This window comes from Ochotona curzoniae, unplaced genomic scaffold, assembly GCF_017591425.1.
Source record: "Ochotona curzoniae isolate NIBS_2020 unplaced genomic scaffold, NIBS_Ocur_1.0 contig_908, whole genome shotgun sequence".
NCBI classification, from domain to species: Eukaryota; Metazoa; Chordata; class Mammalia; order Lagomorpha; family Ochotonidae; genus Ochotona; species Ochotona curzoniae.
Window position 1 is genome coordinate 21895151 of NW_024466607.1, and position 27856 is coordinate 21923006.

Below are 27856 nucleotides of genomic sequence, written 5' to 3' on the forward strand. Positions count from 1 at the left end.
CCTTGATATTATTGGCAAATTTCTGTGGCTTTGATAAATTGATGTACCATAGTACAAGGTTATCATTTGGAAAATTGTGCCTGTTTCCAATGGATTAAGGTTTACCTAAAACAAAAACAACTTTACAAGTATTTGTTGTTGAGCTGAGTCAGGTGACATTGAGGTCAAAGTTCATAAAACCTGCTGCAGAAATGGGAATAATGCTGATTGTTCCAAAGGTTTAAAGTTAAAACTTTTCAAGATTTTTTTCTTGCCCAGTTTACTAGTGAGATAAATTACTGTTGATAAATCTTTTCAGATTAACTATTAACCATAGAACGCTTATTTATATATTAGGAAAGGTAGACAGCAACAATATATTTGCTATTTATCTGCTGGCATTCAGTTTTGAGTGGTTTATCTAACTGAATGAATTGAAATAATGTGAAAAACGTAGCTTAAATTTTTTTTAAAGATTTATTTTATTGAAAAAGGCAGATTTTACAAAGGAAAGGACAGACAGAAAAAGATCTTCTGTCTGCTGATTCATTCCCCAAATGCCCTCAATCATCAGAGCTGAGCCAATATGAAGCCTGGAGCCAGGACCTTCTTCCGGGTCTCCCAAGTGAGTGCAGGGCCCCAAGGCTCTGTGCCATCCTCCACTGCTTTCACATGCCATAAGATGGGAAGTAGAGCAACTGGTGCCCATAGGGGATGCCAACACTTGCAGATAGAGGATTAGCCAATTATGCCATTGTGCCAGTATTGAGAGTTCATTTTTAAAAATTCATACTTGCATACCTAGGGATCTGCATTTAATTGGTTGATATTTGGAGAGTAGACAAAACAGTGTCACGAGCACCTACATCCCGCTTATTTATGCATTGATCAGCTTCAGTGATTATCCACTCCGTGTTTTTCCTCTTACAGATCGAAATAAATCATAAATACTATTTCACAGATACTATTTCAAGTTGCATCTAAAAGATAATGACCAAAAGAGTTCATTTGTAATTTAAAATTTACGTTTTCTGCATATGCCACAATGCCATGATCACAGAGTAGTGCTGTTTGCTTCTTGAGTGCTGCTGCTTGTTTCATAGTTTGGCTCTCCAGCTTTGTAATAGCGGTTGTATATATTTCTTATAGGCAGGGTTCTCCTGTTTGTAGAAAGAAAGGTATTATTAATGCAGAATATTTCTGCCCAGATTAATGACCTTTATTTTCAAATTTAGTCCTTACCTTCAAAAAAAGAAATATCACATAGGATCATTAATTTCAAAAGTTATTTTGGAGATTCACTTTATGTGAACATATGGAGAAACATTTTCTTCAAAGGACATCTTAACTTTTCTCATGCAGATTTTAAATTATGGTTGCAGGTGGCCAATTTAAAAAAAAAATTAAGCTTAACATTTGCTTTTGGAATTATTTTTTAAAGATTTATTTATTTCTATCCAAAGGAAGATTTAGAGAGAGAGATATACAGAGAGAAAGATCATCCATCTGCTGGTTTACTCCCCAAGTGGCTGCAACAGTCAAGAGCTGAGTCGTTTTGAAGCCAGGAGCTTCCTCTGGGTCTCCCATGTGGGCACAGGGACCCAAGAATTTGGGCCATGCTTTGCTGCTTTCCAGGTCATAAGCAGGGAGCTGGATGGGAAGTGGAAGCAACCAGGACATGAACCTGCATCCATATGGGAGCCTGGTAGTTGCAAGACAAGGATTTAGCCATGAGGCTTTTACACCGGGCTCTTGCTTTTGGAATTTAATACAATTAAAAGGCTTGACTCTTTGAGGCTCTTTGAAGTTGAGCATTAGCCACAAAGTAAGGAGCCAGAGAGGAGATTCAGGTAAACTAAATTCTCCATCAGAATAGAGTATCTATACCTCAAGTATTTCTATGTCACTGTTTGTTGTTGTTATTGTTGGTTGTTTTTTGCTCATGGCTCTAGCCTCATCTTACTTTCTTTGTTTTTGTTTTTGTTTTGTTTTTATGTTCATCCCCTATAAAACTGCTCCTTGAACAGAGTCTGCAACTTTTGTCCTTCACTATGTCCTCAGGACGTTGAATCACTTCCGGCTCCGTAGCTTGTTGAGGGATGGAGTGAATGAATTAGTAGATGTGTTTAACACATTAATTGCAGCTTAATTAAATTTTTACCATAGAAAACGGGTGGGGGTGGAGAAAGGGACATGATCCCCATTGCTTCTCTGATTGCTTGCTTTCTTGCTTAGGAGAGGAACAGTCTTTGCAAGTTTAACTGTGGTTGAAACTGGTTTGAAATAGCATCTTATCAGGAAAGAAAGAGTAGAGATGACTAGAGTAAATTAAGAAAGAGCATGCTACCCCTGCCCGGACAACAAAGCCTACCCCAGAAGAGAGACTCTCTTAGAATTCTAAGACAAGCTAGCAGAGCACTTCTTTTTTGGTTGAAAAATGTCAGTGAAATATATTTCCAATTGTGGTTTTGTGTCTACAGGGCACATTTCAGTGTAGCTGCTGTTTTAATTTATTTGAACTACCTGTCTTGTGCCTTTTTCTCCTGAGCAAATGAGGGAAAATGTAGCTTTGCAGCCTAAAATTATCTGTAATAGATTAGAAAATTGTATTTTACAAGCGCTATTCTGGTGGTCTCTGAAGGAGCCAGCAAAGTGTTGTACTATCCTTCTGCTGTATATTAGCAGTCAACTGAGTCATTTTGACTAACTGGAAACAGTTCTCCTAGGTCATTTGTAAATTCACATTTCTGAATTGCTGTGCATGAGAATCACATTGCTGCACCTGCCACCTTTTTAATTTTGTTTTTTTGTTTGTTGGTTTTTTTGTTTTGTTAGCAAGGTAGTATAAGCCAAGATACCAAGAGTGTGGCATTTTATATGCAGCAGGTTCCTCTGTCTCACCATGTAGGTCATAAAATTGTGTTCCTTTATCTCATAAATGCAGTGTGTCTACTTCATGATTGGTTTTGGAGGTAGAAAAGTAAATACTATTCTTGTTCATAGTGAAGTGGAAGGAGATGGAGAAAAGTGATTGAGGTGAAGTGCATCAGCGTTTTACAAAGACTCCTGATACTATAGGTCAGCTGTGCCCCCAAGTAAGCCTGCTCTCAGGTAATGTCCAGAGTGAGCTTTAAAAAAACAAAACATTTAAGGTTTATTTTTATTGGAAAGAGAGATATACAGAGAGAAGGGAAAACAGAGAGAGATCTGTTCACTGGTTCACTTCCCAAGTGGCCACAATTGCCGGAGCTGAGCCATTCTGAAGCCAGGAGCTTTCTCTGGGGCTCCCACATGGATGCAGAGTCCCAAGGCTTTGGGCCATCCTCTGCTTTCCCAGACCACAAAAGCAGGGAGCCTATATGGGATCCTGGTGTGTACAAGCATTTAGACTACTCATGTCAGACCCTAGAGTAAGCTTTTGACAATAAGGATTTTTAAAAATATATATAAATCAAGAAGGGCCCTCACTTTCTTTAGAGAAGCTTAAGCTGGGAGAACTAGGATGTTTCTGGAATGGCTGTTAGTCAGGATTGGGCTTTATGCGGCAGCATTTCCTGACAGGTGTTAGAGCAGGGCAGGTGTTTCTGGAGAGCCCCTGGGACAGGTGTTTATCTTTAGACCAAGTGAGCTGGCTTATAGAGGAGATTGCTGCATTTGGATCCCAGAATTTAAGCCTGGAGAGGTGGGATCTAATCAGAAAAAGTAGCACACTAGAAATAGATTAAGTGTAAATGTCTGCATTTCCTCTCGGAGTTAAATGGATGCCTTCTTGAGGACAAGGAATGACCAGAAGCAGATCAGCTATAATCTTGGGAATAATTGTGGTGTTATTAACTTTAGATAATTATGTTAAATTAAGCTATGAAGTCTGACAGGATGCGAAGGAAACGGTTAAGAGCCAGGCAGAAAAAAAATGAGCCCGTCTCACACCACACTAAGTGTGAACAAAAGCCTGGGAGTTGCCAATTTGATGAGCTGTTGAGACACCTTTTCTGAAATTGGACCAGAGAGGTAAGAAAGGAAGTTTCACCATCTGATTCGTGTATTTGCACTGGAAAACTTTAACAAACAAACAAAAACAAAAACAAAAAAATCTGTTGTGTGCCCTTAGATTCTGTTTTTATCATCTGTGGCAAATCTGCTGTTAAATACTGGTTCCCTAAATGCAAGTTTATTTCTTCATTGCAGTTAGTCACCAACATTCCTAACTTTTTTCAGTGCAACTTAGTAGAAACTGAGACTCTGGCTCACTGCTTTGGAATTTTGTGAATCTTTGCCCTCCAGAGGAGAGAAGTTGAGTCCCAGGAGGTCTCCGGGGCTGTCACTCTTGCCATTGTCGCATGTGTGGCCTCCTGGGCTGTTGGTGGCAGCACCACAGCCTTCTGTGCTCCTCAGAGTGAAGGGGAGGAAGGGAGTGTCTCTAGCAGGAAGGTGTGAGAGAGTCGGCTCCCCCACCATACCAGTTTCCTGTCACCCCTGAATACCAACCTTAATTTGCACAGCATTGAGATTTCAAGGGCTGGAAAGATGTCGAATCCTTGCAATGTTCTTATTTTTTTTCACTTCAAAGCCATTTTACCATTATATGTATGTGCCTTTGTTACATCAAGCTACAATTTAGAGTTTGGGCCTTTCAATTCATTTTACCAAATTCTGAGCCATGTATTTTGTTAATTACAGTGCTGCGTTAGGGTTCCTGCCAGCCACATCCACTCCTGGTTTATATATTCTCTAAAAATATCTTGGACAGACGTGCTATACTAAGTGATTTCCAACCTAATGGGAGTCAATTGAAATGGGAAAATACAGAGGTTTGCTCACTGTGTGTTCTCTACTCTTACATAATTCATAACACGTTCCACTCCACTACCTGGTTATTGATAGGTGTCCTCTGTGCCCACTCGAACAGACGTTCGTACACATTTCCATCATAGCAGCCAAGCGCTGAGTTTAAACAGTGGTCCTTGAAGTCAAAAGCATCAGTTAACAGGATGGCATCCTTCCTAAGGGAGGAAATGAGGGTTTGTAAGTATTTCAGAATGTTCTTTTGAATCTTGTTAGGTCGGGTTAGTGGCTAACACTTAATCTGGGTTAGGATTGAATCGTTACTCATTTTGTGATGAATTCAGGTTTTTGTTTTGTTCTATAATCTTTTATATATGTGTTCAATATAATGAGAGTTCCTTGAGACCTGTTAACATATCACTGTCTCCTCTCCATTTCCTTTTCTCCAGAGGCAGTCAGTTGCAGTCCCTTAGCTGGCATTTGCCTAAACATCTCTGGATATCTTCTTGATGTCGTTACTTCTTGAGGGTTTAGTTTTAGAGATCACCTGGTGAGTAAGTATTACAGGGGAGCACGATTTGTTTTTGGCCCAACTCTCCCTGTCCCCACACACTCTCTGCTTGGCCTTCTGGTCTCTTAGTGCAGTTTTCATTTTGTTCAAATCACTAATCAGTGATAATGCAGTGACTGTGTGTATCGTCACAGTGTCCAAGGTGACTAGGGCGCTGTACCCAGTTTGCCCATTTTCTGACAACCCTTCATTGCCATCTTTAGCTTTCCCACCTATGTGCTGACTCTAATCTTGTGACCTCACATTGCTGCTCGTATCCTGCTGCAATTTCAAGGCTCATTATATGCACCCCTCAAAAGTGTTTCTTGCCTCGTCATCCTAGTTTTGCAAAACCCAGTCCTTGTTATTCTACTGATTTCATGCCACAAGTTTGTAGCTGTGTAGGTTAGAAAAACCAAGCCTGACTGGTGTGCTGAGGGTTGTAGCAGGTCCTGCTCACTTCTTTGCAGTCATTACATTGCTCTAATTTTTTGAGCTTACTTTTTCAGAGTTCTCTTCAGTTATGGAATATGCACAGCCCCTCTTTCCCATGTCTCTTTCATGGATTACTATGTGTCCAATTTTTCTGATAAAATGGAAACAGTATTCACAAATTCCCAGTCTGGTAGGAAGACAGTGCCTCCTCCCTTCTTAACTCTGCTCAATTATTCCCTTTCAGTCCAGTCAACCTCTCTTGCTTTGCCTTTTGTATTTGCCTGCTGGAGAACAATGTTCTAGTAAAGCTGCTCCCTTTCCCCTACCACACCCAAACTCCCCTCTCTGCTGGGTTATTCCCATCAGTATAGAAACATGCTTTTGGGGTGAGCACTATGGCACATTCCACATCTAATTACCAGTTAATCATCTTAGCTCCTCTACTTCATATCTGGCTTCCTGCTAATGCAATCCAGGACCCAGGAGGCAGCCGGTCATGGCTCACACACACGGGAGATCACCCACTGACCTGGGAGACCTGGGTGCAGTTGTGGGCTCCCAGCTTCAACCTGGCAGCCATGTTTGCAGGCACTTGGGGGATTCAGCCAGTGAGTGAAAGGTCTCTTTCTTTCTCTCACTGTCACTCAGATTCTTACTCTTGCTCTGTCACTCTGTTGCTGTGCCTTTTAAGCAACTGCAAAATAACCATAGGAAAAAAAGTATTGTCATCTCTTTTGTCTTTTTAAATTTCTATTTATTTGTGAGGCAGAAAAACACAGCTGCCGTCTGCTGGTTTACTCCCTGTCTTCCCGCATTGGCTTAGGCCAAATCCAGGAGCTACTAACTTGGATTAGACTCCTCAAACATGGTGTGTCTTGTAGACATCCATTATGCACAGCCTGACCCTCCTGTCTTTCTCATTTGAAATTCCCTTTCTGGTTGAAAACCTTGTTTCCTCTCATTCTGTCCTGCCCAGCATCTAATCTGCAGGCAAATTCTGTTCCGCTTTTAAAACAGCCATATCTGAATTTTGCTTCTTCCCACCTCCATCACTGCTTCCCTGGTCCAGTCTGCTGGCTTCTTTCCATGGATTTCCCTGCTTTGCAACCCTTTTATTCTTAACTGGGCAGCTGGAATGATCCTTTAAAGAAAGGCACCTATTGACTTCAGACTGTGTCTAGTCCACTGTAAGTCTCTCCTTTCCTCTCACAGAAGCCTGTATCTTTTGCAATGATGTGTATCCTCTCCCAGTTTGGTGTTAACTCTCTGATGTTGCTTTCCTTGTCCAGCTCAGTCACACTCTTCCCACCTCTGGGGCCGTCGCTCTGTTCTTCTGGTGGAAGTGCCAAGCACACTCTGACTCCAACACTAAGACTTCAGGCCTTCTTGGAATACCCTTCCCGGAGGCCACACAGCTATCCCTCCACCCTCACCCCAGGCCTTTCTTCAGATAGCATTTGCAAGACTTCCCTGACCTATTTAAAACAGTTCCTTCAGTCCCTACCCACACATTTCCCAGCAATCCTCACCTCTTTCTCTGCTGCTCCTTTCTTCCTCGCCCTAAGGAATAGTCCTTTTTCTATATCCTTGAGTGACTGTGTGTGACATGTATGTACGTGTGTCTGCTGTCTAGGTTTCTGTGGCCCTTTCTGATCTGAAAGTCTGTCATTCATTTGAAGAATTCTTTTCTTGAATTACTTTATTAATGTTTTTCTCCCTTCTGTTTCCTCTATTCTTTTTCTAAACTTGTTTTTTTAGATGATGAGCAGCTACTACTGGTCCTTTTACTCCCTAAAGCTATTCATTTTGATTTATTTATTTTGTTTTGTTTTTCATCTTTCTGCTTTCTTTCTTGTGAGAGTTCCCTACAGCTTTATCCCCCAGTTCTTAAATTTTTTTTTTCATTTCCATTCTCACATTTTAATTTCAAAAGTGCTTTAGCGTGTTCTTTTAAATTTTAGGAATATTATTCTTTAATGATACTTGCTTTTTGTGGTTTTGATAACCTCTCTTAACTTCATTTCTTTTTAAAATCTTTCTTCTCCCTGCAGATTTTTTCTGTGTCTCTAAGTTGCTTTGCTTTGCTTGCTTTAGTTTCCAGCCCCAGTGTTAAGGACTCTGCTCAGGTGTCTACAGGTCCTTTAATGGCCTGCCCATAGCTAAGAGCAGGACACTGACCGACTTTAAGGGGAGACAGGGCTCACTGGGCTCACTGTGGAGTTAGTTGATAGGCTTCCAATGGACTCTGCCATCAGTGTCTCCAACTGCTGTTTGTCGGACTGGTCAGGTACTCCAAAGAAGGGTGAACATCATTTCCTACAGAACCTGCCTTGGCTGCCTATTTTGTAAGAAGCAGTGGGAAAAGAGGGTGAAGGAAAGGAGGTGTTTTCTGTAGGACAGCCCCATCTTCAGCTATGCCTGTTTATGCTTCTACCCATAAGAAAGTCTTAATCCTGTCCAAACAAAATGTAAATGAAGCTTCAACCCATACTGTCTCACTGTCACCCCCATTTCCAGAGAGAACTACTCAGTGCTGCTAGTTCCTTGGGGTTCTTTACTGTTGCTTGTCTGCTGAGAGACTCACTATGTGGCCACGTAGCCTCCCACTTTCATCTTCCCTCTCTTGTTTGTTGGTTTTGGCTTCTTCAAAAATTGTAATGTATCTGCTGATGTTTTGGTAGGGCTTCAGAAAGGAAGAAAACTGAATGGTTGAATCATCACCTGTTCCGCAACTGGCATCTTAGGATCTTTTAAAACTGTTTGGGTCTGTTAATGAGCATTGCATAGAGAGCTGGTTCTTGGTGTCACTTGGAATAGTGAGCTGTCCTTCATGTGTCATCACAGAAATCTGAGGGTAGACATGACTAATCAAGGCAGGAAACTATGACACAGAACCTTTAAAAGCATGGAATCTGTTACATACTTCATTACCCTGCCGTGACGAGGTTACTTAGGAACCCTAATGTAAGTAAATCAATTTGTGGATGTGATGTTTGTGGAAGCTGGCGACTTGCGTCATTGCTGTCTGTCCTGTCTCACATTCTGAGTCCCTGGAGCCGCAGCGGGCACTCACAAATGCTGTTTGCAGATTAAAAAAAGAAATACTTGTGGCATGATAAGGTGATCTTTTGTATTTTATCATCGCTACCAGCCAGGACTAGACTTTTTCTTTTTTGCCATGTGCTTTCAAATGCTGAGCCTTTGAGAAAGTTTAACATACGTGGGGCTGAGCGGTATCATAGTTATGCTTTTAATAATTTCAATCACTGGAAGCCAGGACAGTTTCTCTATTTAGGAAAAGACTAATGCCTGGGGAATGATTGTATCAAATGTGCTTTGAGCAATTTTTTTGGTCATTTAATTGAAAAGAACATGTTCTGGTCACCAGCTGTTAAGAACCTATGTGAAGTCATAAATGGCACATAACATAGTAAATTTCTAACAAGTAAGAATTTGGTGTAGTTGTTTTTAACCTAACCAGGAAGTCTTATCTTTTAAATGTTTATTTTTATTCTCTTAAGTCTTATTGACAATGAGGATTCTTGGAGGTACTAGAAAAGTCACTTTCCCCCAATATAACAGGCATCATTTTTTGTTTCTTCCTATTGTTTGAGCAGGTTGGACTTCGATTTGCTTTTTAGGTAATCATTTAGATGTATATATGATAATAAGATGAAAGCATTGTGTTTGTATTCCATGAGCTTAAATTATCCATTATGTTACATTTAACTATGATTTGCATAATTGTACAAATCCATATGTGAATTCTTGCTTGAATCTAATAATGATGCTGAGGAAGGATTAAAATAAGTTCACTAAACTTCTTGCTAAGAACTTGCTTAAATACAGACATCAAGTCAGGCATATATATATATAGGGAGAAAGAGAGAGAAAGAGAGAGAGAGAGATTTGAAATAAAAGCAATACTTCCTTCCCACTGTGACCTTAATGAACAGGTTAAGACTACAAGTTTGGATGTCACACAGGCCTAAGAAGGTATCTGTCTCTTTCTCCCAGTAAAGTAGGGAGCTTCACAGTACCCATTTCAAAGAGCCGTCAGTACTATACAAGATGATATGTGTCAAGCTCCTGGCACAGTGCCTGGCTAGCACCTAAGTGCCCCTTCCATGTGGGCTATGATTAAAGCTAATATGATTAATGCACAATATTCTTACACAGCAGGAGGCATTGTAGTCCTATGCCTTAGGAAGTGAGCATGCCCCTGTTGCCTTGACAGTGTTGTAGAGTTGAAGAAGCTAATTTATTCTTGAGCATTTTTATGTCCAATTTTTTCCCATTTTATTCTTGTGTTAAATCCATCATGCTTTGTGTTGGCATGATGATACTGGGGTATAAATTTCTGCAGGGCTATTGTTGCTTTTGCCATCCCTCTTGTTAGCAAGGTTTTAGAGACTGAAGTGACCTGTGACGGGGGTTTCTGGAAGCTACAATGGAGTGAAGGTCTAGTTACTCACCGGATCAGAGGGAACAGGTCCAGGTAGGCTGTTCTCGCCATTTCTGCCTGGGCCCCGGACAGGAAACCATCATAGAGAAAGTCTCCTGTGTTATTCAGGATGCCATGCAGGGCATGGAGGTCACAGAGGCGTTTGAGCACCTGCTGAAGGGTTGGCTCATTCCTTAGCTTCTCCACAGCCTCCTTGAAACTCTTTACAGAGATATAGTAGCAGTGTGCCTGCAAAGATACACAGAGGCGTTAACCACAGAGTTCTGGTTTCCAGCTCCAGGAGCCACTCTGGAAGCTTTGGCAGGACTGCTGGGAATAGACTTGCTGCAGCCGTGTGTTTCCCAGCACACTGACAGCAGCCAACTCCTCTCCTAGCTCCCTCCAGTTCTGGCATAGCTGTTGTTGTGATGGTGTATATGACTGAACGTGTATGTGTGCATGTTGGCGGGGGCTGGCAGGCTTTGAAATTTGGCCCTTGGTTTTTCTCATTTTTTTCTCAAGTAGGTTTGAAGGTGGAGAGGAACATACAGGATCACTGGAGGCTGGCTTGGGGAAAATGGGGGACAGATTCCTTTATTAAGAGACTAACCATGTATTGTCTGTTCTGTTCAAGGTGCGGGCAAGGGTGTGCTCACAGGGGTGACAAAGTGGGGGTTCTTGTAATGACATCAGGTGGCTGTTCCCCATCCCCGGGTGCTGAGGCTGTTGGGAGGCCAGGTCTTGTCTCTCCTTCTCCCAGACAAAGAAGGAAAAGAAAATGTGGAAACAAAGGTCTCACCAATTTTACCTTGATCCTGGACCCTTCCCTTCCTAATCCACTATGTAAACATTATCAAAAATAAAATAAATTTTAAAAAAAGAAAGTGGGGACTTAAGATGTATATGAAATTTATCCCTGCTGCAGTTTAATCTCTTAAGGTAAGCAGTATTGTTATTTAGCCCATAGGCAGATGTCTAGTACAGTCAGTTGTTTCAACAGTGCTCAACCATGTGTTGGTTAAGTGACTTCCACCATCAGCCTGATGGGAGTTCCTGTGTCAGATAGGCTCCTTCCTTGGGTCCCTCCTTCCCTCCATAGCCTGGCAACCACAGAACAAATGCCGGTTCCACAGCAGGATTTCAACTATGCTTTCTCTAGGCTTGAAACCCTTTTTGAATGGTCCATGCCCATCATTTTGAGTATTATCTCTTGAAACCTGGAGTTCACCAGTACCACCTAAAACAGTACTTCTTGGGGAGTTCCATAAAGAGTGTGGGCAGGAGAATATAAACCAGTGTCAACAGACCACATAGAAATCTTGTCCAAAAGCAGATGTTGGGGTGGGGCCTGAGCACATGGATGTATAACCTAGCAGTAGCTCCCATACTGCTAGGAGGGACTTTAAGTAGCCAGAATTACTGTGTCTTGGGGATTTAAGGAATGCATCCAGGGGAACAGGGAGGAGGAAAGGCTGTTGCAGGCCAAGGGACCTTCTGGGCAAAGGGCTATACTTGGAGCAGGCTGGAGTATGGGGGTACAACAAGGTGATGAGGGGAACTGTATAGTGGGTGGGAGAACCCACACCTGGTGATGAAGGGCTAGAATTGATACAGTGGGGATTTTATTCCACGAGTTCTAGGGATGACTGTCAGTCTTTGGTAGGATAGTGACCTGATTTTGGTTCTCGTTTGGGGAGAATCTACCCTTCCCAGGCAGGCCTTGACAACTCCACTCCGCCATCCATGAGAGAGGCGAAGTTCCTTGCCCAAGGTCACATGGCCAGTAAGTGGGAGCCGTGATTCCCCTGGGATGCCAGAGCTGCTACAGACAGGCTGGCTTCTGAAGAATGCAGCCTTTGCTCCAGGGTTCCTGCACTCTGATGTCTCTCCTGGGCAGAATCTGACACTACAGGGTCAGATCTCCAAGGGCTCTTCCAGATCCCTTCATCTGATAGAGAGTTAAAGCCTGGGTGATGGGCACCCTGGGTTAAAGCCCAGGGTGATGGGCATTTCTTCCCTAGTGCTAGCCATTTCTTGCCTCCTTCTTTGTATCAGCTATGTTCGGTTGAAAACTTCCCTTTGCAAAGCTGTCACCATAGCATTTAGCTGGTTAATCTTAGTTCATCCCTGAAGTTGGGGCCTCTAGGCCTCTTCTCATTCCTCCAGGTGAGCAGAGATGCATCTCTCCTGGGCTCCCATAGTAGTCTGTGTTTCCCTCTCGCAGTGCTTCCTTGATTGTACCTACATGTGGGCAGTGGCTTCACTGTTGTAATACCTTGCCTAGTGCCTGGTACACAGTGGATGCTTAAATATCTTCCAACCAACTATGACTTATACACAACACAAAACATGGTGGAAATTGAATCAGACATCCAAGGATTGCCTGAGGGACTAAGGGGAGACTTGACCTGCTTTTCAATCTGGGAGAAAATATTTGAACAACCTGAAGCAAATCCAATAACGCTGCCTCATTACCTTTTCTCCTAAGAGCTACCAGCAAGATTGTTTTGGAGTTAAGTCCTTTAATTAAAATGCCCTGGACTGGAGCCTTGGAAGTAAAATGAGGGCACCACACAGGGCTTGGGAACAGGGGCAAAGCTGGGACTATCCCAGCGGGGGCGCCCTTTGAGCCCAAGCTCACCTTAGCTGCTTGGACGTGTATGACAGTTGTCTGGTTCCAGGCCTCATGTTCGTCAGCCCCAGATCGCGTCAGGGCCTGTAAGTGGTACACTGAATCCTTTATGAGCCTGAAAGCCAGAAAAAGACTATTCAGCTCTCTGACCCAATCATAGCCAGGAGAACCGATGGGCTGCCTGGGCTCCCTCAAAGGCACAGTAGTTCCTACCTGCTGGTCCTTTAGATGTGAGAATAGAGTGCAGTGCTCAAGAGACACTCCTCCTGAGCTCTTTCTCAAGCCACACATTCCCAATCAGCAGTGGCGAAAAACCAGTCCCAGGGAGGTGATCTGACTTGGCCAGGATTGCACAGCCAGGACTTGAATTTTTTCTTCATTATGCTGTTGTGCAGCAGCCACTGCAGGAGCTGCCCTCCCTTTTTAACTCCCATTGTATCCTGATGCCAGTATTCTCAGGCCTCTCTCTGGCCTGGCTGCCCGTGGACCTTGCCAGCAAAATGATTTTTTTTTTTAATGGCTGGCAACCTGCCTGTTCCAAGATCTACCAAGGGATCTAAAACCAGAAAACCAACCCTTGTCCCCAATATCATGTGCCATTTGACTAACCTTTAGTCACCATTTTGTTGTTGTTCCCTGTTTGCCCATCCATGACCCTTGGAATTTGTACATTATACACTCCTTATTAAGCAACATTTATGTTTTTTAGGGTGTACAAAAGCAAATGTCACATGGAGTTCCAAGCAAAGAGAAACCTAATGGTGCTTTAATTTTCCTGACAGCCTTATTTTCCACTTTCCAACTCTCAGCTAGTGTGACAGCTCTGCGGGCCCTAAGCTTTTAGCAGACGGCTAGTTGATAGATTCCTGGTACCTAGAACAGTGCCTGGTGTAGCACCGGCACTTAAAGGTTTGTGGAACAAATCAATGGGTGTCCTAAGTTGCTTGTGATCTGGAAGTCACATTCACCATCCCAGGTCTTCTACAGGCTAGGATACAGGACCTTTGATACACAGGAACGATTTTTTTTTTCTGAGGCAGTTTCTGGTGTTTGCAGAGTTGAAAAGGTTTTCTTTTGAGGTAGTTTAGTCTGCCTGTCTTGCAGGATGATGTTTATGATTGGCTAGGACTTCCCCTTATTCCCAGCCCTCAGCATATCCGGTCATTTCCAATACAAAGTAGATGTTACTTGCTAAATGGCAGAATGGAGGAGTCCTTGGTCTTGTCTGTTTCCATGAAGTCTACTAGACCCTAGGAATAAGCCAATTCTATCCATCCTTCTGTATGGTGGTATTTTTTAAATGATTTTTAGATTATGGGATATTTCAACATCTGAATCTTGATTTTTAGTCATATTTGCATTCTGATATATTGCCAATCACTGTAAGAATCTAAGAATTTACACAATTCCCCTCAGGGCCAGGGAGGTCATGTCCAGATGGGGAAATGATGGGGATCTCTTTACCTTCCGTCTGCCCCTGGTAGCAGGAGCTAGGATGGTGGGCACAGTGGCTGGGGTGGTTTTTAGAAGGGTCTCCACAAATGCCCACTCCCCACCCACCCTCAGCACCCCTCCACCCCCTGCTGCGTCCACAACCAATTCCTAGAGGTGGCCCCAGAATGGGCAGGGCCTGCCTCCAGGGGCACAGCTGACTTCTCGGCTCCACATGGCTTACCTGGCTGCCACATGTGCCCAGGCTGCTGTGTAGAGCTCCGGGCGGAGGAAGTCAGCTGCCTTCTGTGCTGGGCACCTGGCCAGGTCAGGCAGTGTGAGATATGAGACACACTGGGGTAATGGACGCTGCGACCTGGAGCCTGAGAGCCCCTGAGCCTGCAGGTAGCTCTTCACCAGAAACCTAGGGGTGGGATAGAGACAGGTAAGAGGGCAGACTCAGCTTACTCCCAGAGCCCTCCTGACTCCCCAGCCCCTGGGAGAGCCTTCTTCCTGGTAATTGCCATCTCCCTGCAGAGCCCCCAGGCCCTCCTGCCTTGGGGCAGGGCCTCTAGCAAGATGTGCTGCAGCTGGCTAGGGAGCTAGGCCAATACTCTCAGACCTTGAACATACACCCTGTAAGGTCTGAACAAACAAAACCCTCTGTCAGGATTTCTCTCCCGATTTGGAGATTTGCTCTGACTTGCACAGTGACTATGCGGAAATTAAATTTTCTTAGCTGAAGGAAAGAGAGATGCAAGAATGTTAACACAAAGGCAAGGCGGAGCCCAGTGACTCCAAGTCCTGGGTACAGACAACCCTGGATTCCTGAGCAGCTCCACAAGACCCATGTGATGCTACCTCAGCTTCTCCATTCACCTGAAATGTGCATGGGAGGAGCGGGGAGAAGGGTGTGGTGATGAGGAGGAATTGAGGGATAGAATATTTGGAAAGTGCTTGGCTCATGCAATGATATTCCTTTAATAATTGGAAAAATAGTCAATATTATATGTCTTTAAAGCCCCAGTATGTGTTATCTGTTGTGTTTGCCAGTACATTTTCCCTTCCCCCTGGGAGGAGTCACCTAAGAAAAGGTGAGCATAAGGGGCTTTAGCAACTTCAGGGTCCCAGCACACGAGAGAGGTGAAAAAGCTGCCTGTTGGGAAAAGGCCGACTTGTCCATTTTTTTCCTGCTCCTCACAGGGGAGCCTGTTGTTGTACATACTCATTACTAAGTCCCAGGCATCCTGCATGGGCCAAGGCAGGTGTAATCCCTGCCCTCAAGCACCTATTCGAATTGGGAAGTAGGGATAAGAAGGTAATGAAAAAGAGAAGACAGTGCTAGATCACAATCATTGCTCCAAAGGAATCAGGCAGTGTTGGCTGAGAGGGCAGCAAGAGCAAAGACCCTCTGGTGAGAAAAGGGAGATGCGTAGATGTAGTTGGCAGGAAGTTGTTAGAGCAGCACTGACAGGGAGACAGGCTCCAAGGTGTAAGGAGCTTGTTGGCCACAGGACGGTCAGGTGGAGAAGTAGAGAGCTGAGTTAGAGATCTCGGTAGGATTCGGACAATCCCAGGCAGTACTTCCCAACTCCCGCTGCCTTTGTGGACACCACACAGAACCCTCAACCCAGGCAGAAGCTCAGTGGTCTCCAGGGATTGGACAGAGCCCCTGCCCAGTCTGGACCTTACCTGGCTACCTGTAAGTAGAGCACTGTGTTCTCGCCCTCATAGGTACAGGCGGGCGTCACACTGGTGACCAGGATGGGCAGGCCACTGAGCTGGGAGTAGCCATGCCCACCGCAGGCCCTGCGGCACAACTCAGTTCCCTGGACACAGAAGTCTGATATCATGGCCTTTGACCCTGTGCTTAGCACGTGAAGCTGCAGGAAGAAGAAGGTGGTCAGGAGGCTTAGGGGCCCAGGGGTAACAACAATGCTTACCTCTTACTGAGCTTTCACTACATGCTGCACACACCTGCGAAGTAGGATGCTTTCGCAACTCACAACTTTATGGATGTGGAAATGCATCCAAAAGTCACATGAGTGGGAATGCCACTCTGGAGGCAAATTGGGCCGAGGACAACCTGACACTGACCCGTGTCTCTGGAATCTTGGTGAGAGAATACTGCCTGTCTTGTGGCCACCATCCTCTGGCAGTTTGCTGTCAGGAAGAAGATTGAGAAAGGTGGCCTGTGTCTACTACCAAGCCACAGCTGGAAGTGTGGGATGGTGCTATGTTCTGAGCATGTCCGCTTTTATATGTGTATGTTGGAATCCTTGCCTTCAAGGATATGGCATTAGGAGGTGGGGTCTTTGGGCAGTAGTTAGGTCGTAAGGATGGAGCTCTTGTGAGTGGGATCAGTGCCCTTTCAATGAAGCCTGAGGGAACCCTTGCCCCACATGAAGACATAGCGCGTAGCTGTCCATGACCCAGGAAGCAGCTAAATGCCAAACCTGCCATCCCCTTGGTCCTAGACTTCCCACCATGCATTACTATGAGAAATAACTTCCTGGTGTTGATAAACTACCAAGGTGATGGCGTTTGTTTTTCACAGTATCCTGAAAGCAGGACAGAGGAGCTGCTGGGCAGCTGGCCTGAATTCAGTCTTTGGTTATAGAAAGCCCCTCCTCATCTTTGGAACTTTCAAGTTCTTGTGAGGAAGGCAGGTCCCTTTATCTTCCTATGCTTCAACTTCCTCATCTCTCAAATGGGGCTGAAAAGGTACCCTGGAAGGATTAACAAAACAATGCTTATTTAGTACCACATCTGGAGAGATGGAATCTTGGCATCAGTTAGGTCTACAGTGCTTTCTCTGAGACCCTTGGCCCAGATGTGTTTTGGAGTAAGGATTTTTGTTTTTTAAGAAAGGCAGAACAGAGCATTTAAGGTATATTATATGTAACACTCCAAGTGGCATTATAGACAACTTTTGTGGTTGAAAATACAAAATGCAAACTATGTGCATGCTCAACAGGGTCAATTAGGTTAGCTCAGGCCAAACTACACCACCAGATGAATTTCAAGAGACATACCTTTCTGAGCTTTTTGGGTTTCAAATGCATAATCAGGAATTGTTGCCCTATGTTCACTATACATTGTATAATTATTTACACTAACAGTTTTGGAGCTCTCTGAACCTACAGAGCAGGGTACACTCTCCCCAGATACCCTGGGATGTTGGCAGGCATGCTGGATGGTGATGCTTCCCAGTAGGTAGAACAATCTTAACCCCCTTCTTCTCACTCACCCACCCACCAGCAGATGGTAGGTACCTCAGGCAGGAGGGTGAAGTCTAGGTTCAGAATGGCCTTATAGGAGTTTTCGAAGAATTCCAAGAGGCTAGTGGCCTGGAAGTGGAAGGCATAACACATGGCCAGCTGAGGAAAAAGTTTCTGCTGCTGTGTCTGGTAGTCTAGGATTTTGACCTCTGGATCACTGAGGAACAAAGAATCAGAGGACTTAGGAGGCAGTTACCTATCACGCCCACCTGCCCAAGTCTCAGTGTCGTAAAGCATTAGGCACCAACAGTTCTTCAGAATGTATTGCAAAAACAGATGTGGGGCTACTGGAATCTCATCCTTCAGTACTGCCCTGATAGTTCACTCTGGTTGCTAAATTTGTTTTGTGGATGGAGAAGCTTCACTGACTGGCACCTAGGTCTGCTCTCCATCTAGCCCTTGGCCCATCTTGTATGAGACTTTTGCATCTTGCTACTCAAGGGCATGAAATACTTCCCAGCCCTTCAAGATTTGATGTTCTCAAGTTCACACCTATGGGAAATAGGTGAGAAAACTGGGGCCCAGCAAGGGCAGATGATTTGTCCAAGACTAGTCAGCAGGGCTGGGATGAGACCTGTCAGGATGGAATGTCAGCCTGTTCTCAGTACCACAATTCAATTATACAGCCTTCCTCGGATGGTAGCTCAGCCAGGGTTAAAAGAAACCTAAAATATCCCATCAACAGCCGGATGGATCAGCACCCAGCTCTGGCACAGCTGGGTGGGCGGGGTGTCAGGGAGCAGGAAGCAGCGAAGTCTGCTTGGGTCAGCCCCTGGGTATCCCTTGCCTGGGCCGGAGCTGGCCTTGGCGGCGTATGACTGAGTAACGCATGGCGATGACACAAGCCTTCTGCAGTGGGGGTAGGATCGAGGCCAACAGCAGCTTCACCCGTGTCACCACCATGCCAAGATAATTGCTCTGTGCTGCCCCACGCTTGATGTAGGTACCATCTGGCAAGACCTGTGTTGAACAAGGATAGGTGTTAAGTTTGAACCAGACACAGATTGTCCCACTTCCTGAACTGTCTCCACACCCTGCAGGGATCAGTATACTCCTCACCTTGCCTTTGAATAGCAGACAGCGGCAGTCACTTGGGTGATGGGTCTGGCCAATGGATCGTGAAACGTAACCACCAGAACCCTTCTGTGTTTACTGGCACTTCCCCATGTGTCCTGGTACACTCGAACTTCCTCACAACCCACACCTAAAAGGCTAACACCTGGCAAAATGGGGACCTCTAAGTCTTCAGTCAACATTCTGGCTGGCTGGTGTCTGTTTAGCACTGGGCCCTGGCGAGGCCTCGCCATGAATGAGTGATATCCTATTACTCTTGGCCCCATACCTCTTCTGGGATGACCTTGCCTCTAATCCCACAATTACCCCGACTCCCCATGTGATAAGCATTTATGCCAGAGAGGCCTGAAGCTCAGAAAGGCGAAGTGACTCACCCAGTCACACATTGCACTTCACCTATGGTTTGATTCCTGTGTGTGGCCCAGCTCAGCCCTACCCAGGAGATTCCAGAGTCAGCAGCAGCTGCCTCCCCAGGACTTTTACCTGTGCAAAGCGACTCAACATGTTTTCCCTGGGGATTCGAACATGATCCATTTTCAGGAAACCATTGTCCATTTGTTGAAAGCCCATCTTGGGTCCAATGTCCCCAGTGGTAATGCCTAGAAGGAGACAGAGATGAGAATGTCCATCAGCTGAGTGTTTGCACCGAGTGAGGCACTGCATACACATTCCAAGCCCACAGCAGCCTGTGGCACTGGGCTTAAGCACATCAGGTTTGTAGGTGAGCAAGCTGAGGTCAGACAGATGCTGACTTTGTTTAAGCTCACCCTGTCAGCACTAGGTCTGTCCAATTGGACCCTACCTGGCCTGTGGGACATGTTCCCAGCTTCTCCTATGAACTGCTGGGTGCCTATTGGGATCTCTGCCTGGCAGGAATCCTCAAGGAGTAACATGAGTTTACCTGGCAGTGGAGTGTGGTCCTGGAGGCTCCGGAGAGGCACGATGAAGGCATGCATGCCCCGCTGAGCTCCTGAGCAGGTGAGCTGGGCCAGGACCAGAGCATGCGTAGCTGAGAGCCCCACTGAGAACACGAAGATGAAAGGTATGTCACAGCAAGGCCTGTGTGCCACTGTCACCAACCCATCTCTCCCAGGGCAGAGGTCACTGGAAGATACCTTTAGGTCCTTGAAAAGTTGCTAGTAACAATGAAAGGGAATTTGTCCCCAGAGAACCAGACTCTTTGCAAAGACACTATGAAATGAGCAAGCTTTTAAAAATATGTTCTGTTCCTCCTGAACTATTTTTTTTAAAGATTTATTTATTGGAAAGGCAGATAGATGTACAGAGAGGAGGAGAGACAGAGAGGAAGATCTTCCGTCCGATGGTTCACTCCGAGTAGCCACAATGGTTGGAGTGGAACCAGTCTGAAGCCAGGAGCCTCTTCCAGGTCTCCCACGTGAGTGCTGGGTCCCAAGGCTTTGGGCCATCCTTGACTACTTTCCCAGGCCACAGGCAGGGAGCTGGATGGGAAGTGGAGCTTCTGGGATTAGAACCGGCGCCCATATGGGATCCCGGCGCGTTCAAGGTGAGGATATTAACTGTTATGCTATCACGCTGGGCCCTCCTAAACTATTAATGAGCCAACTACTCTGTCATCAGTCCCATTGTAGTGAATACAGACAATTGCCATTGATTAAAATCCAAGTGGTATTACATCCTGTAATGTTGTCTTCTGGTTTTACAGGGCAGATGTGATGAATTCCATTTCCAGATGAGGCAGCTGGAGCTCCCAGGGCCATACGCTGAAGGTCCACTGGCCCAAAAGATGGCAGAGCTGGAATCTGAACCTTGGTCAGCCTGATCTTTTTCTTTGCTTTTTTTTTGTATAAATTTTATTTTTGATAATTTTTACATATTTGATTAGGGTGTGAAGAGTCAAGGACTAGAGGAAAGTGAGTAAGACCATTGTTTCCACATTCTCTTCTTTCCTTCCTGTATCTGGGGAGAAGGGGAGAGATAAGGAGAGAAGCCACACCCAGCCTCCCAACCATCCCCGGGTCCCCAGTGTGTGGCATGCTCCAAAGGTTCTGCTCAAGTGGTTTCATAGTTCGACTGTCCTGAATTGCTGCTGATCCCGCCACTCCAGTCATAATGAAATCTCTCCAGAATCCACTGGTTGACATAGTCCACTTTAGTGTCTCTGCTTGCCCAGATTTTCACTGCCAATATTTGACTGGGGTAGTTGATTGATTTGTTCTGTTCTCCATTCTCTGTTCTGGTACCAGGTGTTGTCTGCAAGTACCAATGGATTGCCATGTCTTCCATGTGCTTCTGGATATGCTGTCCACTGCTCGGTCTGAGCCACTGAGGAGGCCCAGCTCTGACACATGCACTCCACAGTCAGACGACGGAACCTGCAATTTTCTCCATGGTTGGAGTTCTGAGTCCAGTGGTTCAGCTGGGGAGACTCCCAAAGAAACTTCATCTGAGGTGATCCCGGACCTGATTCTTGTGTGTGTTATCCAATACAGGGTCTGGCACAGTCTGTCGTCCAAATCGGTCTTCGTGTACAGTATTAGTTGCCATTGCTGGGCCAGTTATCTCCAGCCCTGTCTTCTACACATTCTAATGGGTGTTGCAGTCCAGTCTGATTTTGGCTCACACAAACCAGTGGGATTTGTAGCCTAGTCTGAGTGACCTGCAATAACCCCCACCAGAGCCACCCCCTGCCCTCATTCCTGTGCTTGCCAGTATGTACAGCAGACTGGTCCAGTCTGTCCAACATCCCATTCAGCTCTCGTATATGTCAGTGGGCCTTGAAGCCTAGTTCAACCCAACCAGTCCCACTATCCAGCCCATACACATGCCTGTGGGTGCCACTCTCTGTCCTGCCAACACCTACCCTAGTGCTGGTTCTCATGCTTACCAGTGGGAGTAGCAACCCAAGAGGAAGGTGCCCACTATTTCCTTATTGGCCTATTCCCACTCCTGGATTTTGCACTCTCCAGGTGGCACTACAGTTTAACTCAACAGAGTTTGTCCCTATGCCAGCATCTGCCAGCTGATGCTGTGGCAAAGCCCAACAAACCCACACCCACTCTGGCTTATGCATGTACCAGTAGGTACAGTCCGCCTAGCCTGGATTGTCCCCAGTCCAACTTCTTTTTCTTTTCTTTTTTAAAAAATGCATTGATTTGAAAGGTAGAGCAATGGAGAGACAGAAGCAGAGATCTTTCATCTGCTGGTTTACTCCCCTAAATGGCTGCACAACTAGAGTTGGGTCCAGGTTGAAGCCAGGAGCCAGGGATTTCATTTAAGTCTCCCATGTTGGAGGCATATGTAAACCATCTTTCATTGCCAAGTGCATTAGCAGAGAGCTGGACTGGCAGCAAAGTAGCCTGGACTCGAACCAGAGCTCCAATAAGGGACATCACCTTCTCAGAAGGTTGTGTAACTTGCTTGGCCATAATGCTTACACCACACCTGATGTTAATGGCTGATTTTGATGTTCAAGGTCAGTGTTGCAGTTAAGACACCAGTTAGAATGCCCAAATTATTTCAAGTGCCTGGGGTCAAAACCCTCTATGACTCCTCACTCTAGCTTCCTACTGATGTGTCCCTTGGGAGCCAGCAGATGGCTAACAGGGTTGGGTCCCTGTCACACACATGAGAATGCTGGCCTAAACCAGCTCCAGCTGTTGTGAGCATTTATGGAGTGACCCAGCACATGTGAGATCTCTCTCTCTCTCTCTCTCTCTCCCTCTCCCTTTCCTTCTCCCCCTCTTGGTCTCTCTGCCTTTCAAATAAGAAAAAAAAATGCTCTGATGGTCATTTTACCTCTCTCACTTATTCTTCCTGTCTTGCCCTACTTTCTGTTTGTTTTTCCACCATCTTTGTCATCACTCTGCTTGTTTTGTGTTGGGACTCTTTATACTTGTATTTATTTTTTTCCACATAAGCCATTCCCTGACTGGGTCCCCATGTGCCATGTAGTGTATTCCTAAGTCCAAGGCAGGAGACCTTGATGGGACCCCTTTCTTAGAACTTGGCAGCATTGAACTTCAGGGATGTTTGGTGCAGTTGCCACCTGGTGGCCACAGAGACCAACACAGTGCAGGTGTCCTGATTGGCACAGGAGGTAGCAGAGGCTGTCTGAGTTCCTGGCAGGGTTGGAAGCTTTGCTCCCTGTTGTGGCTGGAGGCAAGTCTAACCCCTGACTCAGGAAGTAAGAGTAATTAGGGTTGTATCTGGGCCTAGGCTAAGTGTTTGTATGTGACTGTGTTGTACCTATGACGTGTGTGTGTGTGTGTACACCTATCCCTCATCTTCCAAAGGTTGGCTTGGTTCCGTTATCTACTGCAGGGTCCCCCGGGGCATCATCTCAACCATTCACCTAATGAAATTCTTCACATTCCCCCCTCCACACAGACGTACCCCAGCCTGTTTGATAGAGTAGCAGGCAGATGAATTGATGTGCCCAGCATCCCCAGCCCAGAAGAGGAAACCAACAGTAGCCAATGCTACCATGCCCTCTGATTTTGCTCATGTTGAGAATAGATGGGGAAGCAGGATGGAGGGATACTCACGGTCACCAGGCCACCATTTGGTGGCAGTAACTGTGGGGCTGTGGATCACAAACTCCTGGGTTGCTGCATCATAGATGGCTTCGGTCTCCAGGCCTTGAAGGTACGTCCCTTGGGATCAAGGAGAGGTGTTAGACATGGGGCCCAGGCAGAGTTCTTCCAGGTGAGTTTGGAACCCTGAGGCAGCTGTGTGATATGGACTGGGCCCAATTCCCAACTGCACTTGTAGGAATTTTTTTCTTCTTCCATCTGTGGCCTTGGTGGGGACACAAAGCTCCCTGTGCCAGTCCTTGGCAGGGTGATGCTAATGTTTCCGGAAGGAGTCACCTGCCCTATTGGTAACTCAAAAAGTACATGGAAAAGGGAGCAAACAGGTAAGATTATCTTGGTACAGAAATGTTTTTAAGTCCATGAAAAGTACATGAAGAATGCATTTTGTGAAAAAGCTGTGCATGGATTGCAATGATTTTGTTTACCTCAAAATAAACTTTGTTAATCTCGTTTTTCCAGACACTTGAAAGTATTCTCACACAGTATGTTTTGCACAAATTAGAAAAGGCCACCCCTTCCACAAGACCCTTGACTGCCATCTGCTGGCATGCTTTCATCTTAAATATATGGATCTGAAAATACAGGCCTGCAAATCTGAGATGTGAATGGATGCCCTGGGGTTGTACAGTGCACAACCTGGATACCACATGCAGCAACCCTTGCTCACCGTGCCCCAGTTCTGTTTGCGCATATGTTATGATGATCTGGTAGTTCCTGCACAGTGGACCCCATTTGGCAATCTGTTCCTCTGAGCCCAGGCTGTTGAGGGCGTTCATGAAGACTTGCTGTAAGTTTAAGTTCAGGTCTTCAGCAAGAACTCTGTGGAGGAGAGATGCTACGGTTGAGGGTTCAGAATGGGGGACAAAAGGGGCTCCTAGCATTCTGCCTCTGTTGGGGAAAATGGCTCTAATGGCTCACAGGGCTGGGGGTAGGGGATTCCCGATGATCTCTGGCAGAGGGCTGCCCCAGAAGTGAGCACCTCTGAGCATAGTATAATTCAAGACCCTCTTGCAACCAGCCCAGGCGCTCTGCTGTCTTCTGTAGATGACATCTCTTCCGCGTGGCAGCCTCATAAAGCTCACTCCGGTTCATGAAGTAGTTGTCCTTACGGCTAAACTGCGGGTCACTGCAGATGATATCCTCTGCAGGGGAAGAGAACAGTGAGGTCATTTTATAGAGGAGACAGCTGAGGCCCAGATGTGCTGCCTGGGACTGGTCCATCCCTCAGATAGGAGCAGGGAATATTGGTATTGCTAACAAGTGGGATCTCAAGAGCAAAGGGTGTTGTTTGAAGATGTAAAGGACTCTTCTTCCCACAAAAGCTCAGGCACCCCATGCCCCAGCCTCCTCTTACCTACTTTCCTTCGGAGTGCAGTGTTCTGGGCACCCCCATCAAGGATGTTGGTGAGCCGTTCCACATTGAAGGACTGCACACGCCGCTCGCTCTGAATGTCAGGATGCATGTTCCTGCTCCATGTGTCCCCCAGTGATACCCGGTGTATTGGACTGCCCATCTTGTCCTAAGTCGGCCTGGTCTCTGAGCAAAAACACTTCTAGTCTGGCTGTTCTGAAGATCAGCTCCCAGCAATTAGGTGATGCCAAGTACCTTTGTGCAAGAAGAATTGTCCTGGGTTATGTATCAGTTGGGAGGTGCTCAGGGGAGGAAAACAGCCCTCTTTGAAAAGGGGCTGGTGGCCAGTGATCTTGTGGCTCAGTGGGTTAAGCCACTGCTTGTGACACTCAGAGACTATATTGGAGCACATGTTCAAGTTCTAGCTGCTCTGCTTCTGACTCCCTGAAAATGCACCAGAGAAAACAGCACAGGGTGGCCCAAGTACATAGGAACCCGCTCCCCATGTGGGAGACTTGCATGGAGTTGCAGACTCCTGGTTCAGCTCCAGGCATTGAGGGCATCTAAGGTAACCAGCAGGAGTAGCCTTGTTACTCTGTCTTTCCAATAAGTACATTTTTAAAAGATTTATTTATTTTTATTTGATAAAGCAGGTATACAGAGAGAGGGGAGAGACAGAGAAATCCCCAAATTCCCATAGTGGCCAGAGCTGAGTTTATTTGGAGCCAGGAACCTCTTCTGTGTCTCCCATATGGGTGCAAGGTCCCCAGGACTCAAGCCATCCTCCAGTGCTTTCCTAGTCCATAGGTGGAAAGCCAGATTGGAGTTGCCAGGACACCAACTGGCATCCATATAGGATGTTGGTGTTTCTAGGTAAAAGAATAAGCTTGTGCCGTGGTGCCAAAGAAAAGTGACTGCTGAGGCCCTGGCCCAGGATTCAGTCAGCACTGTGTCTGTGAGCCCTGCGGTACTGCAGCATGGGAGGGGAAGCCAGCTCCTTGACTGCGCTGTGTTTTCTAGGGACCCCTGGGTTTCTCCCTCAGCCAGGGTGGGTCCTGTTCCTTCATGGCAAACCCTTGGTCTCTTTGTGGCCCCCAGTGCTCCATAGCCAAGAAGCCCCCAGGTACAGCCCATTGTAGTTTGCAAGTCTCCCAAATCCGGTTGCTCCTAGGCTGCCATACCTCTCATGGCCTTGGCATCTGTGTTGTTTATTCTCTCAGCTACTAGGATGAACACTTCAACCACAAATCACGTGCTTTCCTCTCCCATTTTGATATTTACTCCTGGTGCCCTCTGTCCCTGGCACGCCACCTGCCTACTGACCTTGGCCACTGTCCTGAACCTGGCCTCCTGCCACTCTCCTCCTACCCTTTGATCTCTCTGACTTGATTCTAGAAAAGTGTACCTCTCTGGTGCTCCTTAAGCATCCCAGCTTCCCAGAGCCCTTCTCCTGTGAAACCCTCCTAACTGCAGCACCCTCCTGTGGTCCTCACTGTAGGCTATTACAGTTGGAGGCAAGTCCCTATGTCCTCTACTCCAAGGCTGTGAGTTCCTGAGAAGTTAGCTCTGCTTTTCCTTGAGTGCCTAGAGCCTGGCTGGCAGTAAACAAAAGGTCACCCCCTGGCAGACTGCCTCTTTTCACTCCTCCCTTTCTTCCTCTGACAGCACCTAATGGTGCTGCTTTGCTTACCGTTTTGCAGGAGGTACTTGCTCAGGTCGTATGGTGGCAGTAAGCTTCCCAATAATGCCTCTGCAGGATGGGGCCCCACAGGGCTGCTGGCTGGATTCCTTTGGGACCACCTGTTCTCACTGCTCCCTGCCAGGCCTCTGCTCCTCCAACCTTCACTGCTCCTGGCTGTCCCAGACTTTTTAGGCCTCCCTCTCCCAGCAGCCTTTGCTGGAGATAAGTTCTTAGCCCAGAGCACTCTAGCTCTCCCAACTTCACCTCTCTGAGGCACTTCTAATACCTTTTTTTCTCTTTCTTTCTTTCTTTCTTTCTTTCTTTCTTTCTTTCTTTCTTTCTTTCTTTCTTTCTTTCTTTCTTCCTCTCTCTCTCTCTCTTTCTCTCTCTCTCTCTTTTTAAGTTAATTTATTTGAAAAGCAAAGTTACAGAGACATAGATCTTGTCTGCTGCTTCATGCCCCAAATGGCTACAACAGCCAAGATTGAGCCTAACTGAAGCCAGGAGCCAGGCACTTCATCTAGGTCTCCATTGTGAGTACTGGGGCCCAATTACTTGATCCATCTTCCACTGCTTTCCCAGGCACATCATCAGGGAGCTGTATCAGAAGTGGAGCAACTAGATCTTCATGGTATGCTGGTGTTGCTGGCTGTGGCTTAACTCACTAGCCCACAGTACCAGCTCCTAACACCTCTTTAAGGTCCCAGGCTTCATCACTCTGCTCTTTTTCTCTCTCTCTTCCTATCAAGCAAGGAACAAACTCATCTCATTGTTTGGGTTTTGTGTATTGGTTCCCCCCCAACCCCCCCAGCACTAAGACAGAGGATACAAAGGAGTGCAGGGACCTTTGTCACCTGCATGCAGGGGTGTTAACGCTTAGGGCAGGGCCTGTCCTGCAGGAAACCCTGGTAAATGTGTGGACAAAAGAAAGTGGTACCCAGAGGCACTAGGAACTTCCTGGAGGGTCCTATCCTTGGAATTTCCCTCTGCCCCGTGGCCGGGTTTGCAGACTCACCTCTGTCCTGTGCCAGCGTCGGTCTAGGCCTGAGCTGGCCTCTCCCAGGCTGTAGGCTCATGGCCCATCCCCTTTCTCCTCCCCTAGAGGGGTGGGACGTGGAACTCTGACAGCTCTGGCTGGCTGTCAGCAGGCCAGGAGGCTGATGACTTTTTCCCCTTCTTAGTTCCCTGGGCATGCGTGCTGTGCCCTGCCCAGGTACCTTTGCTATCCTTAGAGGCATCTCCTGGGATAAAGCCCTCCAGTTTCAGCATGATGGTTACCTAGAGACCACTGGCACCAGCAGTGGCACTTCCAAAGGAAACCCCAGTTGTCCTTCCCAGTCTTTTCTGAAGGCAAGAGCTGTGGTGCCTGCAGGGACTCAAGCTGAGTGTAAAGGGCTCTGTTAGGGGACTGGTTTTCCTCTCTTCCTCTGTTGCTGAGCTTAGTGTTCATGTTTTCACATGTTTGCACACCCCACCTGGCATTTCTGGTATCAGTCATGTGTGAAGCATCTCCTATGCCAGTGGAGGGGGGCGGGAAATGGGTGCTCAGAAGTTTACCCATTAATATGGGTAACAACCCTGGAAAGGAGGATCCAGCTCCCCATTAGAGAGAAAAAAAAAAACAAAACTTTATTTGTTT

At 46.2% G+C, this 27856-nt stretch overlaps 1 protein-coding gene across 1 annotated transcript; it reads right to left on the reverse strand.

Annotated features, from left to right (window-relative positions):
- Window positions 1-508: 508 nt before the first annotated feature.
- On the reverse strand, window positions 509-24718 carry ACOX2 (acyl-CoA oxidase 2). Its single transcript, XM_040994734.1, has 14 exons — window positions 24540-24718; window positions 24165-24327; window positions 23853-24004; window positions 23138-23245; window positions 19513-19632; window positions 19095-19210; window positions 18325-18497; window positions 17532-17694; window positions 15949-16139; window positions 14501-14680; window positions 12835-12940; window positions 10225-10442; window positions 4850-4982; window positions 509-1139 (listed from the first exon to the last, which is right to left on the reverse strand). The coding sequence occupies exons 1-14, from the start codon at window positions 24697-24699 to the stop codon at window positions 1077-1079; spliced, it is 2046 nt and encodes a 681-aa protein (XP_040850668.1). The 5' UTR covers window positions 24700-24718; the 3' UTR covers window positions 509-1076.
- Between the last annotated feature and the right edge of the window lie 3138 nt (window positions 24719-27856).

Coding starts and splice junctions, on each gene's coding strand:
- ACOX2 (XM_040994734.1), bottom strand. CDS start 24,699: ATGGGCAGTCCAATACACCGGGTATCACTGGGGGACACATGGAGCAGG. Junction 24,005..24,164: donor GAATTATACTATGCTCAGAG/GTGCTCACTTCT, acceptor TCTCCTCCACAG/AGTTCTTGCTGAAGACCTGA. Junction 18,498..19,094: donor TGTTGAGTCGCTTTGCACAG/GTAAAAGTCCTG, acceptor TGTTCAACACAG/GTCTTGCCAGATGGTACCTA.